Source organism: Neolamprologus brichardi, chromosome 23 (genome assembly GCF_056152115.1).
Source record: "Neolamprologus brichardi isolate AB-2024 chromosome 23, ASM5615211v1, whole genome shotgun sequence".
NCBI classification, from domain to species: Eukaryota; Metazoa; Chordata; class Actinopteri; order Cichliformes; family Cichlidae; genus Neolamprologus; species Neolamprologus brichardi.
The window spans coordinates 22,148,046-22,166,163 of NC_142125.1; the positions used below are offsets into that span (position 1 = coordinate 22,148,046).

General features: G+C 40.9%; 1 protein-coding gene across 2 annotated transcripts; it reads left to right on the plus strand.

The window, feature by feature from the left end:
• Positions 1 to 261: 261 nt before the first annotated feature.
• On the plus strand, positions 262 to 11,155 carry LOC102799601 (ly6/PLAUR domain-containing protein 1-like). Of its 2 annotated transcripts, XM_006792898.3 has the most exons (5): positions 262 to 741; positions 3,938 to 4,072; positions 4,397 to 4,459; positions 7,067 to 7,327; positions 9,697 to 11,155. In XM_006792898.3, exons 1-4 carry the CDS (start codon positions 693 to 695, stop codon positions 7,300 to 7,302), a joined length of 483 nt encoding a protein of 160 aa, XP_006792961.1. In that variant the 5' UTR covers positions 262 to 692; the 3' UTR covers positions 7,303 to 7,327; positions 9,697 to 11,155. The 2 variants fall into 2 exon arrangements, with proteins under 2 accessions (XP_006792961.1, XP_006792962.1); XM_006792899.3 differs by lacking the exon at positions 4,397 to 4,459 and having other exon boundaries at positions 329 to 741; positions 9,697 to 11,150.
• Positions 11,156 to 18,118: the final 6,963 nt, after the last annotated feature.

Here is an 18,118-nt window from a genome sequence, read left to right on the forward strand (position 1 = left end):
AGCTGACTCAGTTACATTAATTGATATTAAAATGTGCGTCTGCACGCAGACTATTTACGCCATTAAAAAAACATACACGCCGCGTGCGTGTTTTATGTGATCCACGCCACTGAGAGTCTGACATGACCGAAAGATTTTAAAAGCAGACGAGGGGAAAGTGTCTCCTTTTGCGGGGGCTACGGACTCCATCCACTGAAATATTCTGGCGAGCTGTTAGGAAGCACCAAAACGCGCCAATCCAAGTTTTGCGCACGGGGGATTTTATTTGTTATCCAAATCCACACGCCAGCCAGAAAGAGTCACGGTGAGAGGATAACAAGTAATGATGCGCAATTAGTGCGCGGGCACAGGATGAGAAATGGAAACGCCAACTGTGCGCTCCAGTCACGTGAATGCGCTTTACGATTTCTGCGCCCCGGATCTGTCTCCAGGCGCTGCGTGGAGAGGAGACGCGCACTTTGCAGGCAGGAGCTTCTTCTTCTACTACTTCTCATCCCCTCTCTCTCTTTTCTCTCTTTTTCTTCGCTGTCACTTCAGTCAGCCGGGAGAATGAGCGGATCCGAGTCCGGGCTGCCTCTGCGGCGGGTCGACCTCGTTGTCTTATAACAACCTGAGGGAGTCTACGCGTGTTTGTCCCCCCATTCTTCTTCTCTTGGTCTCATGTTTCCCCTCCGAGCATCATTTGGGAGAGAATGCGTCTGCTCGTTTTCGCGACTTTGCTCGGAGTCCTCCTCGATGCGGGTAAGTGCAACTTTGGGGAGACCGCAGTGGTCTTGTATGAAGATAGAAGTCATGTCCACGCACAGAAAGGAAATGCAGACTTCGTTTAGAGCCAGTCGAGATGAACTTTACTTTAAAGCCGGTGTAACATTTTGGAGACTCGTCTTTGTGCCAATAGATAAAGAATAAAAAAGAGAAGCTTTCCAGATGTTTTTAGATAAGTGGAGAAATAGCAGGCAGGATTTATGGTTTTGGAGAAGGAGTGCTCCCCTCCCCACCCCACACCTCACACACCCCGAGCTCATTTTGGAGCAAAGTGGGAACGATAGTAAGACCGATCCACGGCAATGACGCCCTTTAAAAGTGCGAACCGCTTGTTCCCGCTGCTGCATGACTTTCTGCCACATCGCGCTGATAGTATTTAGTTGTTCCGAAGTGCGTCAGGTGATTGGAGTTAAGAGCATGGCGATATAGAAGCAGCAAAAAGGATGTGGTTTGTTTTTCTTATCAGCTTCTGTTTTCTGTAGCGGAACTAAGAAAACGGGGGATTTGGAGCAGTTTTCTAGAAGTGATGAGCAGAGCTCGGGAGCTGGATGCTGCCCTGGTGTCCTGGTTTCAGGAGTCTGCAGGTTTTGCTTGGTTTAAATGTATTAGGGTGGTGTTGTGGTGGTGGATATGATATGAGGACCTTTAAAGTTGGAGGTGAATGCTTGCTGCCATTTAAATGATCGCACCAGTGATCTCTTTAAGCTTGAGTGGGATGTTTAGGGCAGGCGTTTCTGCAGGGATGGATTTTTGAGCTGCTCTGATGAAGATATCCTGGCACGGAGCAGTAAGTGAGCATACGCAGTGATCTGATGAAAAATGCTGAGATTTGATTATATAAATTTATAGACTTTGCTTTTAGTTATGATGCAGAAAGGTGGCACTGAGTCTGTAGATCATCTGATTTTCAACCGCAGCAGTCACTTAAACAGGACTACAACGTCATTGTGGGCACTGTGATGTCTAATTCATATGTTTACTTACGCTAACTTTCTTTTCGCCTCACGGTTTGTGCAGATCTCTTCATGGCATGAGGCATCTCACGTTTTCTGGCAATAGGAGAAGAATAAATATTTTTGTGATTTCTGGGCTCCTTTTTTTTCTCATACAGTATAAAAGTTCATAAAGGCCTATGGTGCTCTTTCAAAATAAAGGCTGAATATATGTATTTCAAATTAATCCTCATGATTCAGCTTGATGACTGCAAGAGAAATATGTCTGCTGCATCTGCGATGACTGACGGAGTCCAGTCCACCTTTTAAATTAGAGCTGATCTTTTAAAGCTCCACAGAGAATGATTTATTTGAAAAATGAGGACCGAGTAGGTCTTTGAACAGCTCCTGTGGGGTCTGCAGGTGCCCCTGCTGGTAAGTTAAAAGAAGCGGTTGATGAAATTGGCAAAAACCCACATAAAAGTGCATTTTGTATGTTTACAAGAGGTTGCAGTAGCAATCTGGACTCTGGTTTTAGTACCTCAGGGGATGAGGATGCAGATGGGTCATTGTGCACTGGCAGATTACATTTAGCGCGGCAGCTTTGTGTTGTAAATGGAGTTTTATCAGCTATAAAATCCACGGGTTACCAGGGAATTAAGAACAGCCACTCTGAGCTTTGCTGATGTGTTTTCTTTACGGCTTATTCTGTGTGAATTTATAACCTCTCTGCTGACACTCGAGACATCCAATAAAAGAGAGCAAAGAAAAACATGTGCTTTTATGTGCTTCGTGCAGTCAGGAGACCTTGTCTCTGTCCATCTGCTTGTAGGCGTAAAGTCAAAACACCCAGCGGGAGATAAAAAGATGACAGTGCGCTCTCGTGGAGCGCCATTAGTCACGTTTGGAGCAAATATACCGTTGAACAAATGGTATATGTGCTAAAATCTGTACAAGCATCTATCGCTCAACTCTGGGAGAACACAGGGGAGGAAATAAACACACAGCCCCGATTCACAGATACTGTGAACAATTATCAATAATCCAAGAAAAATAGTCCTGTGAAGAGCAGCTTCAAACTTGAGAAAAGTCTGACAAACTTCATCAGTCGTCACCTGTGCTGTTCATATGACGAATAACGGCTATCTAAAGCTACTAACGGCTTTAAAGCTGCTGTTTGAAGAGGACAGGCTGAAGCCCGTACACACCCACAGGATCAGCCATGATGAGGTTTACAGTGAGGGAGAAAGGGTGACATCACCACACACCTGTGGTGGCCAGTTGCTATGGTGCATAACGCCACTCAGAGGAGGGGGAGGTGTGAAAAACCCTGTTGTCTGAGTCACTGAGGTCCAGGCTCTGGAGAGGCCAGTCAATCAAATAAATGTAGCTGTTGCCAATTTGACACTTTCTAGATGGTTTTGCATGGTGGATCAAAATCTGACGGTAGTTTTCTGTGTTCAAAATGTATTCATTTTGACAAGATCTCCAACACCACTGGCTGAAACGCTGCCCCAAACCATGACAGAGCCTCCACCGTGTTTTACAGGTGGCTGTAGACACTCGTTGTTAAGTTAAACTGGGACTGAAAATGAGTTTAAAAGCAGGCAATGTCCGTGGACCTAGTGACTTAATTTAATGGCCAGCAGGGGGTGACTGCTTTTGCTTTTCAGATTGTACACACTCTCCTTGGTTTACGACCTCAGTAAACACTTTTTCTGATCGTTTGATGGACTCAAATGCTAGATTCAAGTTCTAGGTAATGATTGGAAAATTAAAAAAATCATATTGCTTGAAATTTCATAGCTTTGCACAGTCACATTAATCACAGAGCATCATTTATTATCACTCAGTGGTGCATAATAGAAGAATGCAGCTTATGTGCATATTTTTAAGTCTTTAACGTATCAATAAGTAATATCAAAGTTTATTCGGAATGGCTCCAATCTCTCAGGAAGCTAAGATTCCACCTGCTGCTAATCTTGAGTTTGCAAACCTCTTGGAAACAGTGGCTAGGCCTATCTTTCTCATTTTCTTCACAAGATAAAAAAAAATCTAGCCACCTTTTTAAGCTCCGCGTTTTTGACATTTGACAAAAAAAAAAACAAATGTTAAACGCATTCTTTTGCTTATCAAGCTGTGACGGGAGGATTGATTATCCACGTGAAGAACTCTGTAGGGCGGGAAACAAAAAAAGTCCTGCAATAACTGAACATTTCTGCTTCCACTCTGTGTGGCAGGAGATCCCCTTCAGATTCAGTGCTACCAGTGTGAGGAGATGAAGCACAATGACTGCTCCACGCCAGAGTACATCGTCAACTGTACCGTCAACGTACAGGACATGTGCCAGAAGGAGGTGCTGGTCAAATCTGATGGTAAGCCGCTTCTCGTTGTTAGCTCATGAAGTCTGGCAATGCCCCAGTAGAGGCCCCAACGTTACAGAGATTAAAGAATTATGTATGCTTGATGGAGGAATGTCTTTCTTGGTTTTCTCATTCCTTTACGCGCTCCAGAACAGAGTCCATAAAGGTTGAGAGACTGGGATTAATGCACAGTCTGAGCCAGCCAAAAGTACAAAGATAGAGTTTCTGTTTATCAGTAGAAAGAAGGAAGGTGACCGTCTGGAAACCAGAGATGAAACTGAAAACACATCGCTCAGAGAGAACGTGACTTCTTAAGTTTTCTTCTCTGCCATTTAGGTGAGGCTGCCGTAATTGACTACGCTCGTTTTGGTCGTAGCATGACTTTTATTTTCGAGTCACGTAAGTGGTGCCTACATAAACAACTCTTTAAATTAACTGTGATGTTTGCAGATGTGTGTAATTTTCTCTGTCATTAGTGACAAAAAAGAAAGTACCCAAGGATACCCAACTTCTTCCATCCCAAAATACCTGTTAATCGTTGTGTCTTATTGACTGGTCCAAAAGAGCAATCCCCTGTGATTTTCAGTAAAATAGACATTGTTATCTGTAATTTAGTTCCTTTGCTCTGCTTTGAAGGAAAAGAGAAGCACTGACTGATGTGTAGGCTGACTCTAGTGTAGGACTCGGTATCACAGAGGGAACACTGCGCTGTGGTACAGTGTGTAAAAATGTTCCAGTTGTAAACCTACATAAACGTTCCCATCCATTGCTTTTATTTGCAGGCTTGTTTTCACATAAGCCTTATTTGTATTGTGATGTTGTTTTGCTGATCCAAAACCCCAGCCGACTGAAACTACTTCATTCAACTCATTTGTCAAAGACAAGAGGCTTTCATTCAGCTGCCACTGACATAAGATTAGATTAGTTTTGTGCCGCCTTACAGGAAATAAAATAGCTCAGTCTATAGAGTGAAAAAAACTGACAGTTTGGAAAAGAGGTGGGACAATTTTTTAAGCAGACATTTTTTTAAAATCCCAAACTAGTAAACCTACCAGGGGTGACGTGGTAGAAAATGCAAACAATGATTAACAAACCTCCATTTATTGTCTAAAAATGTATAAATATGAAATAATAAAAGGAAAAGTGGATACAACCACAATACGGGTGTAGCGTTTGAACTTTTATTTTACATCCAGAGCAGTATAAGGTAGAAAGTTTAATTTGTTTTGTCCACCAGAATATTATTTTGAGCTATCTCAAAATTTGGACTTACTGAGTATCTTAAAATTTATTAAGTTAAAATTTTGGCATATCTAATTTGAAATTTCAAGGGTTTTTTTTGAGATGCTATCTAACATTTTAATTTATTGATGGTAAAACTAAATAATTAAAATTCAGTAGAAAAATCAAGCTTCCATAAAATATTTATCTGTGTATTTATCTGCTAACATCTGTTTGGCTAACTAGCATAGCCAAGTGTGAAAAGTATTAGCATAGCATTTCTTCAAAGACTAAAGCTCATCATTAACTTTAAGGTTGTTGAGTTAAATCTTATTTAAAGAGCTGTGAAAGATTTCATCCAAGGTGTTCTCAGTTTCTAAACTGAAATTAACGTGATTTTCATTACATTTTGAGGACGTTTACACTTTAGCATCCCCAGCTAACATAATCAAAAAATGTGCACAGACAACAGCTTGTTCTTCTAAAAGTCTTTTCTATTATAGTGTTGGGAAAAAAACTTTTTCAGTTTTATTCAGTCCTGTTCCTTTAGTTCAATTTCTTCCATGTAATAAATGTATTTTTTATTTAATCTAGATATTAATTAACCTAGTATCAAACATATTTTTGTAACATTTCTTCTAAGGCCCAAACAGTCATTAGCTATCAGTTTGCCTTGTTCACTCTTGGGAGCTTGTGCAAAATGCTATTAGAATCTGAGCTAAAACTGTCAACAGTAACCTGTTCTTTGTTGGATTTTGGTGTTTACATATAGCTCGATTTTTTTTAAAAAAGAAAAATTTTCTGTTGTAGTACTGATATTAATATAATTAATCCAAGGCTAAAGCACATCATTAATTATCATTTTATTGTGTAAATGTTTTTCCTGCCTTAACAATTATGTTATTATATATATATTAATATCAGTTTAATTTCTGATATTATGCAAATCAGAAATTAAACCAACATTAGTGACTGTAATCTGGTTTTTGCTCCGTTTTTACTAAATTTGGGAATGTTTATTTTTCAACTACTCCAGCCATCTTTACACGGTATTGTGCATTAGCTTTCCCTAACACGTTTGCTAGCCTAGTATTTGAAGTAAAAATATTCTTTATTTTTACAGACTGTCAATATTATGTTTGCAGCTACCTGCAAAAGTCCCTTCAGATAACAAAGTTATCATTGATTGGCTTATCAGATTTTTCCTATTAGTTGTCAAATCTCAGACAGCACGTGGCTTGATGAAGTGTCTTATAATTGGAAGTTTATAGGTTCAGTGTTTGCAACAAAATAGCCTTGCGTGGTGTCCTTGAGTAAAATATTGATCCCTCATAGCATTGCCTCAGATAGTAATTTTAGGCTTTGCCTTGACAGACAGAGAAGCAGTTCTGTAGAAACATGTGCCTTATTACCACATACCAAACAAGCACTATCAAGGGGAAAAATGCTAAGATGCACATTTTTCCTGCCTTTCCACTTAAAGGAACTTCCTGCTGCAGAAATTGAATTTATCTGAATTTGATTTAATCCACACTTTTTTATTGTCCAGCAAAGGAATGTTTCATTTGCAGACAACAGAAACAACCACATGAATAATACAGTAACAATACCACATAGATGACAAAATGCTTCCTATATGAAGCATACCGTAGAAAAACATAACAAATAGCAGCAATAGGTACCAGATAGAGAAATGTTACTTGATAAAGAAGTTAAAAGATAAAAGAAGATTTTTTCTGTTTGAACACTGGAAACATTTAGAGAGCTCTTGATTATTTTTTTCAGGGATACATTATCGGAAATCGTGTGCATCCTCGGGGGCTTGCCTCATTGCCTCCTCTGGCTACCAGCAGTTCTGCACCGGCAGGTTGAATTCAGTCTGCATCTCCTGCTGCAACACCCCACTCTGCAACGGCCCCAAGAGGAAGCGTCCCACCAACTCGGCGGCAACGACCACCCTGCAGACGAACCGGCCTCTTCTTCTTTTCCTGCTCACACTGCTGCTCCTCCTACTGACGTAGATGATGTTCCCGCCACAACTTCGCTGTACAGTTTGTTTTCTGTCTAAACCATTTAAAAGAATTTACCTTTCCAATCAGAATTACAGTCAAGTTTGTAAAAGAAAGCATGGTGTTAAAACCACATAAGCGAGGGGATAATATGTAGATAGATTTAATGTTTTTTGTTTTTGTTTTTTTTAAATCAGTGTGACCCAAAATGACTTAGGCACTGAGCTTATCAAACACAACAGTAATTACTCAAGTCAGGGCCAAGAGACAGATTTCTGCAAAAACCAAAGGGTTTTTACAAATTTCCCCATGGGGGCCATTAAAAAAATGCATGTTTCAGACACTTTTGCTTTGCTCTCACCTTGCACACAAGGAAAGTGCATCCATCATTCATGCAGAGTATATTTTTCCATAAATAGATATTCCCTACTGCAGAGCCAGTAATCTATTGCTGCTGAACTTCTACTTCTAAAATAAAGCCTAAGTAACAAAAACCCCAGTTACTTGAATGGCCACTTGAAGGTCACTGCAAAAGGAACCCAGTCCCCCGAGTACCTTTAAATCAGATATACACATGCTCAAAGCATGACCCCCCCCCCCCCGAAAAAAAGAGCTTTGGTTTGTTTCTTTTCGGTAAAACTTAATTTTTATGAAAAGCCGCAGTTACCAGAGACCAGTCTGCAACCATCTGGCAACCACCGGTGCCAAGGGACGAATCTGTATTCCTCAACCAGTGAGATCATGATTGCTTTTGTTGGTAGCATTCAAAGAGGTCTCCTTTTGATTGCTTTAGTCACTAGCCGTTTGCCAGGGTTGTCAGTGGCTGACATGAGAGACACCGACTTATCTGCAAACAAATCAAACAGTGGAAAAACTACAAATAATGCAATGCAAACTAGAAATGCAGTGACCAAATAAAGGTATCTCCTTTTTTAATGTGTTGCTTGCATCAAAAAGGTACAACATTTACTTTGAAGGCAAAGATTCTCTGTGTCTGGTTTGCATCTTTTTCAAATTTTACTAAAGATTGGGAAGTAGTTGGTAAGTGTTTGAAGACAGGTCAGCATCTTCTGTGTAAACCACAGGTATCAACAGCAGTCTGCTAGCAGCCAAAGCAATCTCAAGGAAGTTTTGGCACAGCACCCTCTCTGCTACCAATTTCTCCTGGTAAAAATCAGCAACCTCCAACAACTGCTCTCCATGTGGTTGGTTTTTCCTTGTGACCGCCTAAGTGAGGCCCAAGGCTTCAAGTTAAGCATGATTAAAGGTATGGACAGTACTGCAAGGGATGAAGTACCAAACAAAGCCTCAATGGATAGTCTACAAATCACTGGGTAATGTTATGGTGACCCGTCTGTCTTATATATACAGTCTATGAGCTCAGCCTGTAGCTTCACCACATAGAGATGGAGCTAAACTAGGTACAGGACCTTTTGTCGGCCCTCTTTTAGGTAAAGCTGATCAAGTGTGAGTTAATGCTTTAGTTCAGAGGTGGGCAACTCCAGGCCTCGAGGGCCGGTGTCCTGCAGGTTTTAGATCTCACCCTGGGTCAACACACCTGAATCACATGATTAGTTCATTACCAGGCCTCTGGAGAACTTCAAGACATGTTGAGGATGTAATTTAGCCTTTTAAATCAGTTGTGTTCATTCAAAAACCTGCAGGACACCGGCCCTCTAGGCATGGAGTTGCCCGCCCCTGCTTTAGTTATAGCTCACAACAGGTTGTCTTAGTTGTGCACAAAACCTGGAACCTATGAGAGGAACCTGACCTGGGAGACAAAGGACACTGTGCTTCTTTAACAGATTAAACAAATAAGTCTTGTTATGTCATTTTGACAGTTTTAGAAGTGAAGGTAGGTGACTCTTGTCTTCTAGACAGAGCGAGGGGGATTGTTTTCCCCTTCTTTCCAGTGATTAGCTGAGCTAACTACCATCTGGCTGTAAAGGTAATGGGCAGATGTGAGACTAGTATCAATCGTCTCATTTGATATGCACTAGAAAGCAAATTAGCATATGTCCTCAATCTATTACTCTTAAATTAGCTAAGGGAAATCTTAATGCTGCTCTCTACAGTGATAACTGCTTTTCCTGCTTTGCAACAGTTTGGAGGCCCTAAACAAATAATTTTTCTCATCTTTTAATAAATGAATGTGAGTGGAGTGCACAAAGCCCTGATTTCAACCAAAATTCAACATCGTTGGGATGAAAACCAAAACAGCGAGTGTTGGATTGTATGTGTTGCCTGAGTTCACTGGCTGTGAGATATTTAACATGAAGGTGAAAAGACTAAACACACACAGAAATGGTTTCAAAGTTACTGTTTTAAGATAGTTTTTTCTTTCTTTCTTTCTTTCTTTTTTTAAAAAAAAAACAAATACATACGATGTGCTTTTTGTTGCCACAGGTCCATCCCGGGGTCTGGACCTTACGAGGAGATTTGGACACCACATCGGCTTCGTAGCTTCTCAGCTTTATGGAAAACTGTCAGTGTTATTGATAAAATGGCGTAACCGCTGAGAGTGACACTGAAACCCCAGAGAAGTGAAAGCATACAGAGCTTTGTGAATCATTGATTGCTCGGGTTTGAAGAGGATGCGGCTGAGGCATCTCTCGCCTTTTTTTCTTTCTTTTCTCTGTTTTTTTTCTCTTTTGGCTTTTTGTGAAGTGGAGCGTTTATGTGAAGAAGCTGGTCTCAAGTTATTTTCTGGTTATTAGATGCTGTAAAAAAAAAAGTGCTGGTGGAGGTTATAATACTTTTGAGCTTTTTCATTTTCTGGTCTTACGGTTTGAAACAGCGCTGCTGGTTTCATTTTCCTGTCGATGCTGTAGCTGTTTATGCTCTGAATACACAGATTTGACCTTACGAAGCCAAACTTTAGTTTTATTTCTCATATGTTACCGTGAAGACTGCACTTTGACTGAGGCAACAAGTTGAAGGTTTCCCAGCTCTCTTGCATCTTCCTTTCACATTTATGCTTATTCTCCACTATCAACCGTCATTTCTCTTTGTTTCTGCGCTCTCAGTCATAGGGTTGCTTATGCGATATAAAACACTATTAGTAGGCATTAATATTCCTGTGTAGAATGATCTATTAAATTGTCTCATAACCTTCATATTACATAGTGCAGAATAATAAGAAAAAAATATAAGTACAAATAAAATTCTCACTCGAGACTTGCTTCAGGTGATCTCTGTCATATTTCCCTTTAAGTATCCTTCATGGCCCCAAAATTATGGTTCCCTCTGCATGCTGTAAAACAAATTTCATAACTGAAACCTGATTTGATTCTCATATTTCAGTGTTCAGATGAGCATTTTAGAAAATTTCTGCATTTATATTTGCCTCTAAATGATCTGTTTGCCTATTTATTCTTATCACGGATATTTGTTTGGCTATCTGTACCGTATCGTATTTATTCTGTGGTGAATGTGCTGTGGACGGCGATGCAGACACTCCGGCGCTGTATTTTAATGCCACACGTGAAGGTTTTAACGGTCCCGAGGAGAGCGGAGGACAAGAAACTGCAGTTCAAGAACGTCAAGAGGAAAGGCATACTTGAGTTTATTACTTCTAGATTTGAAAAAGCTGTGTCAGAGACGGGCCATCTGATAAACTTTTGTCTTTTTATTGATCTTCTGTGAAGAGTAACACTGTATTCTGCTGATATGTGATGTAAATAAATGTTGCAGAAATGTTGCAGAAAAACTGCCGTTAAGCAGCAAGACGTCGTGATTTCACTCTAAGAGCTCGTTCACTTTCTGTTTGAAAACTAAGAAGCTTAACAGATAATGGAGTGCAAAATATTAAACATTTAATAATAATTCTGTTACTTTTTGGAAACTTCTTGGTCTATGTAATAAAGACAATTTAAGGCGGGGAAATTGCAGGACTTCTGACCAAAGCAATAATAATTCATTAAAATGACAGTAGAAGCTAAAAAAAAGGTGATTAGAAATTGTATTTAAGTGAAATAACAATAAAAACAAACAGAAACAATATTGTGTGCTTATAAAACAAACTAAAATTTATAATCTATGGATAGGGAAACGTCCTCGGCTTTAGTCTTCGTCAGTGTGGTCAAATTCGTCCAACAAGCACCGAGACAGTCTGGACATTTATTGAGACCAGCATGTCCGCATGTCGTCAAGTGTTTGCATTGTAATTGCTAGTCTGAACCTATCAAATCTGCCCCTAACAAATGTCACGCACATTACAAATGCTTTCATTGGCCACTTTATACTTTTTCTAAAAACCAATCCCCCACACTATTACACCACCAGCAGACTGAATGGATACAAAGCAGGCTGATCCATGTTTTCATGTTGTTCACACCTAATTTTGACCCTACCGTGTGAATGTTGCAGCAGAAATCAAGACTCACCAGCCCATGCAACGTTTTTCTAATCTTCTTTTGATCAATTTTGACGAGCCCGTGTGAATTGTAGCCTCAACTTCCTGATCTTACCTGACAGGAGTGCACCCGGCGTGGTCTTCTGCTGCTGTTGAGATGCTCTTCTGCATAACTTGGTTGAAATGAATGGTTATTTGAGTTGCCGTTCGCTTCCTGTCAGCTGGAAGCAGTATGGTCATTCTCCTCTGACCTCTGCCAACAACAAGACATTCTGCGTAAAACAGATGGTTGTGTGGGAAATCACAACAGTTTCTGATGCTCAGCTTGAACTTGAGAACGTGACCATGATCGGTTGTGTTCATGAGCAACAAAAAAACAACTAAAACTAACACTGAAACTAGGAAACACCAAACTGAAACTAAACAATATAAAGTAAAAGAAAGGTCTGCGTCCTTGGCAGCACGGCCTCACCTCTGCTCATCAAGGCAACCTCGGACCCTCAACTCTTATTAGTTTAGCCAGTACTATTAGATCAAGCACCATTTTCAGTTCTGCTACCATAATTGGAAAAGGAGTTCTCTAATGACCAGTCAGCATTTATAACATGATAAACTTACATTTGGTAACACAGGGGGCAACTGCAACACAGGAGCGATGGTTACTGAATGTATGCCTGTGTAGATGTTCCCTTAGAAATCAACAATGAATGGATTCCTTTAATCATACATTTTTATTTACGATATATCTACTGACCTTCTGTGCTCCGACTTACAGAGGTTACTGCTTAATTAAAGTTAATTTGTTGAAAAAATTGCTTTGAACACAGATTCTTTTTCTTCCTTTGCAGTAATTAGAAACAAATTAAGCCTCTTAACAGAATATTGCTGTAAATTTACAGCCACGCTACGTCCAGATGAACATGGAGGATTGAGCATGCATCAAGACATTTATTTCAGACAGTTTGCAGCCTGCTTTCACTTATCGTTATTGAGCAGGAAGCACAGTCTTGTTACGTGAATCTGCAGTTGATAGAAAGACTGCCAACAGTGTAAACGTGATAAAAGTGTTATATCACACAGAGGACTTTATCAGAATGAACAGCCTGTTTTACACCTCTGTCTTCGAGTGGCTGTTTGTCTGGTAGCTCGGTCTTTGAAATTTGCAGCTCATGTATCTACAGATTCATTTTTTTTCTGGGAAAAACAGTTTTCCTCCTCAGTGTATCATTTTAAATACACTGCTGTGAAAATCAGTTTGCCCCCTTCCTGATTTCTTAGTTTTGGGGTCTTTCTTCTTCTTTGTTTTCCATAGTTGTTGCACCTAAATGTTTCAAATCATCAAGGACATGTTAATATAAAAGATAACCTGTGTAAATACAAAATGCAGTGTTTAAATGATGATTTAATTTATTAAGGAGCAGCTCTCAGGTGGGAACACCCCTAAGCTGTGACTTCATGTGTGCTAAACGCTGCCTCGTGAGCTACTTTTCCAGTTTCTTTCCCGACCGTTTTGAAGACTTTTGACAGCCCAGTTGTGGCTGCAATGATAAGCGTCACCAGTAATGGATGATTGACTTGTAAGAGCCATAACAGTGTTTCCAAGTAACCGTTTTCAATTATACGCCTGACAATGCAGCGGTGCATTGTTTGAGACACAATAGAGCAGCTCCCACTCGATGAGTCCTGCAGACTATAGAGAGAAACGTGCAATAATTTTTGGCAAAGCGATAAAAAGACAACCGTCGGCTTGTTGGAGCCATCATGAACGCGGCGACGTTACTCACATTAGGGGAGGTTAAACCTCAGTTTTGTGTGTGTGTGTGTGTGCGTGTTGCTGCTGCAATTTAAACTTTGTGCCTGTCATCAGTGAGAGTCCTGCAGTGTGAGGGCGCGCCTGTATGACTGAGCATCATTAAGCATGAATGCGGAGGAGGGCGAGGGAGTCAGGGCTGACGATCACAGAGGGGAAGTGCCGACTGCAGACCTCTGGGGGATAAGAAGCAGCAAAAAACAGGAGATTATTAAAAATAATAAGGCCCTCCTCTGCCTTGCTCTAATGACGCAGTCACAGTACGACTCTGGCAGCGGAAATACTCAAGCTGACGAGGGACCTCAACTCATCTACTTTTGTTTACTGTTGTCTGGAAATGAGAAGGAAATGATCAGTTCTGGTGTGGGAGGCACAGATCGCAGGACAAGAGAGGACAGCGAGATCAGAAAAGCTCCAGAGGGTCAATTAGCCTCAGATACTGTACACATAGTTAAACTAAATGAAAGCAACCCTCCATCAGTATGTCCAACCTCCTTAAATTCCATTAGCTGCAACCAGCGAATCAAAGCCCAGCTGTGGGCCTTAAATTAAGACGAGACTCTATTAACAGATTGCACTGTCTACACCGTCAGGCCTGCAAAGTGGGTAGAGCCAATAATGATCCTGAATCTGATGACTTGGCAGTCAAGCTGACACAAACTGCTTCCCTCCAATCCACTTTAGAGCACAAACACAAATCTCCATTCCACTAAGTGGGGCCAATAAACACAATTTAGCGCAAAGGGGGAGATTAATCTGTGGCTGTGAGGACGTTAACAAGCATCGGACGAGTGTTAAATACACTCTGCACCTCAGCAGAGAGAAGCAGCTGAATCAAAGAGGGCCAAGTAGAAGAAAATTTATTTATTTTTAAATCCCTGCATTTAACGGAGGCTGTTTAAAAGGTGCAGAAGCTGCTCTTTGTGTGATTCCAGTGAGTGACGCACTCTCAAGGTGGAAGGCCTTGAAAACGTGAGCAGTGGTGCCCTCTAGTATTCAAAAGAGTGACACACAAAAATATGAAGCTCTGAATGACACACTATAAGAGTTCAGAGTGGGGTCAGCACAGTGTTATAGACCTCCAAACTTCATATCGCCTTCAGATTAACTCAAGAACAGTGGATAGAGAGCTTGACTGAATGGGTTTCTATGCCATGGTGATTTACGGCTTCTATATATCCAAGCTTTACATTGGAGAGTTGTGAAGACCTTTTCTCCCAACTTTATGGGAACAGTTTGGGGATGGAGTCTTCCTGTTACAACATGACTGCACACCAGTGCACAAAGAAAGGTCCATAAAGACATGGAGGAGAGATTTTGGTGTGGATGAACTTGACCTCAACCCAATAGAACACCTATGGGATGAACTAGAGTGGAGACTGTGAGCCAAGCCTTCTCGTCCAACATCAGTATCTGACCTCACAAATGTGCTTCTGAAGGAACGCTCAATAACTCCCATAAACATTGAACCTGTGGAAAGACTTCCAGGAAGAGTTGCAGCGTGTGTTATACAGTGGGGCAAAAAAGTATTTAGTCAGCCACCGATTGTGCAAGTTCCCCCACTTAAAATGATGACAGAGGTCAGTAATTTGCACCAGAGGTACACTTCAACTGTGAGAGACAGAATGTGAAAAAAAAATCCATGAATTCACATGGTAGGATTTGTAAAGAATTTATTCGTAAATCAGGGTGGAAAATAAGTATTTGGTCAATAACAAAAATACAACTCAATACTTTGTAACATAACCTTTGTTGGCAATAACAGAGGTCAAACGTTTACTATAGGTCTTTACCAGGTTTGCACACACAGTAGCTGGTATTTTGGCCCATTCCTCCATGCAGATCTTCTCAAGAGCAGTGATGTTTTGGGGCTGTCGCCGAGCAACACGGACTTTCAACTCCCGCCACAGATTTTCTATGGGGTTGAGGTCTGGAGACTGGCTAGGCCACTCCAGGACTTTCAAATGCTTCTTACGGAGCCACTCCTTTGTTGCCCGGGCGGTGTGTTTTGGATCATTGTCATGTTGGAAGACCCAGCCTCGTTTCATCTTCAAAGTTCTCACTGATGGAAGGAGGTTTTGGCTCAAAATCTCACGATACTTGGCCCCATTCATTCTGTCCTTAACACGGATCAGTCGTCCTGTCCCCTTGGCAGAAAAACAGCCCCATAGCATGATGTTTCCACCCCCATGCTTCACAGTAGGTATGGTGTTCTTGGGATGCAACTCAGTACTCTTCTTCCTCCAAACACGACGAGTTGAGTTTATACCAAAAAGTTCTACTTTGGTTTCATCTGACCACATGACATTCTCCCAATCCTCTGCTGTATCATCCATGTGCTCTCTGGCAAACTTCAGACGGGCCTGGACATGCACTGGCTTCAGCAGCGGAACACGTCTGGCACTGCGGGATTTGATTCCCTGCCGTTGTAGTGTGTTACTGATGGTGACCTTTGTTACTTTGGTCCCAGCTCTCTGCAGGTCATTCACCAGGTCCCCCCGTGTGGTTCTGGGATCTTTGCTCACCGTTCTCATGATCATTTTGACCCCACGGGATGAGATCTTGCGTGGAGCCCCAGATCGAGGGAGATTATCAGTGGTCTTGTATGTCTTCCATTTTCTGATGATTGCTCCCACAGTTGATTTTTTCACACCAAGCTGCTTGCCTATTGTAGATTCACTCTTCCCAGTCTGGTGCAGGTCTACAATTCTTTTCCTGGTGTCCTTCGAAAGCTCTTTGGTCTTGGCCATGGCGGAGTTTGGAGTCTGACTGGTTGAAGCTGTGGACAGGTGTCTTTTATACAGATGATGAGGTCAAACAGGTGCCATTCATACAGGTAACGAGTGGGGGACAGAAAAGCTTCTTACAGAAGACGTTACAGGTCTGTGAGAGCCAGGGATTTTCCTTGTTTGAGGTGACCAAATACTTATTTTCCACCCTGATTTACGAATAAATTCTTTACAAATCCTACCATGTGAATTCATGGATTTTTTTTTCACATTCTGTCTCTCACAGTTGAAGTGTACCTCTGGTGCAAATTACTGACCTCTGTCATCATTTTAAGTGGGGGAACTTGCACAATCGGTGGCTGACTAAATACTTTTTTGCCCCACTGTAAATCCATTGCAGGAAATACCACTGAAGCAGGACAAAAACAGACTATTAATAAAAATGTAGGGCATTTTGGACATTAGGCAGTGCACCTGGGTTGTGGGATTATCTTCCACATGCCTGTTTAACCTTGCAAAAATTTTTCTTTTCCTTTGCATTCTAAATTAAAACCTCTTTAACACTATTTAAATACTATTTACCCCGTTGGTACAGTTCTGTTGTTTCACGGTGATGCAGAAATGCTGTTTTTCCCTCAGTAGGAGAAAACACGCCTCAGCTGTTTTATTTTATTTGATGTAGGGAGGAAGTCCTTCTTCAATAACGGCTTCTGCTCTGCTGCCACTGACAGAGATGAAACAAAGTGCTTCAGCCACAGTTCTTGATAGAGATTTTTCATTAAGCAGCCGGACTCCACAGGAACGAGAAGAGGACGGTTTCTATCAGAGGCTGCAGAGCCAAGGGCCTTTATGGGAGACTATGTGGTGAAGAGACTCTTGTGTGAGTGATGAGTCTGCCTGAGGACAAAGGGCCGATGTTCTCGGGACATAGGATTGGCTTTAATGTGGGAAGGTGCTCGAGAGACAGAATCAACCCCTAAAGCTCATTCCTGCTCATATATCGTCTTTATCAGCAGGCCTCCGCGCTGCGGTGGAGGGCTGGCACCAATTCGTCTGGCTTCTGATGGGACCTAAATCACTGATATTATCTGGTGAAGTCAACAGAGCGAGACGAGGTCGCTTTCTATTTTTGATATGGGGAAAACCTGCAAAGACAGACAGCATAAAGAATAAACGCTGGATACTTTTAACACCGCAAATGTTTGAAGTCTACGTTAAAATCGAGCTCGCACAGAAAGTACAGGTCATTACAGAACAGGTTTGCTGCTCTTTGCAGTTACATTATGTTATTATTCATATTAATGGTGATGATATTGTTCTTATTTTTTTATAATTATTATTTCAATTTGCAAATTCAAAGTGAAAAAAGAAAGATGCTGCATAAATTTTATGTCAGCAACATATCCATCCATCCTTCTATAATAGTAATATTATTGATTATTGTGTGACTTATTCATATATATTTATATATATTAGGTTTTATTTTGGAGACAGTGGACAGCATCTTGACAACGTGGTGAATGGTGGTGCACAACCTCTGGGATACATTCTCCTCCATTTAGTACTTTGTGGTTATAGCACATACAACAATGCTGCAGGGAGGACAATAAAACAAACCAGCTCTGTCCACACAGCATAATATCTCAGAGGCCACCAATCAGATTCTGATTCAATGTGTTAAAACTGAAAGAAAATAAAAGGGAAAATATGCAAAAATAACAGAAATAAAGATTTAAACTTCAGAGGTTTTAACATGACAAAGTAATTGTTATCAAACATTATGAAACATCACCAAAAAGAGAGGGAATATTTATATTATATATACATATATAAATATCATTTTGGTTATAACAGACTTTTGAACCTTACGTTGTTTTTTGGCCACACGGGGGTGCTATAGCATTTGTTTACCTGATTATTAAGAAACAGTCATAT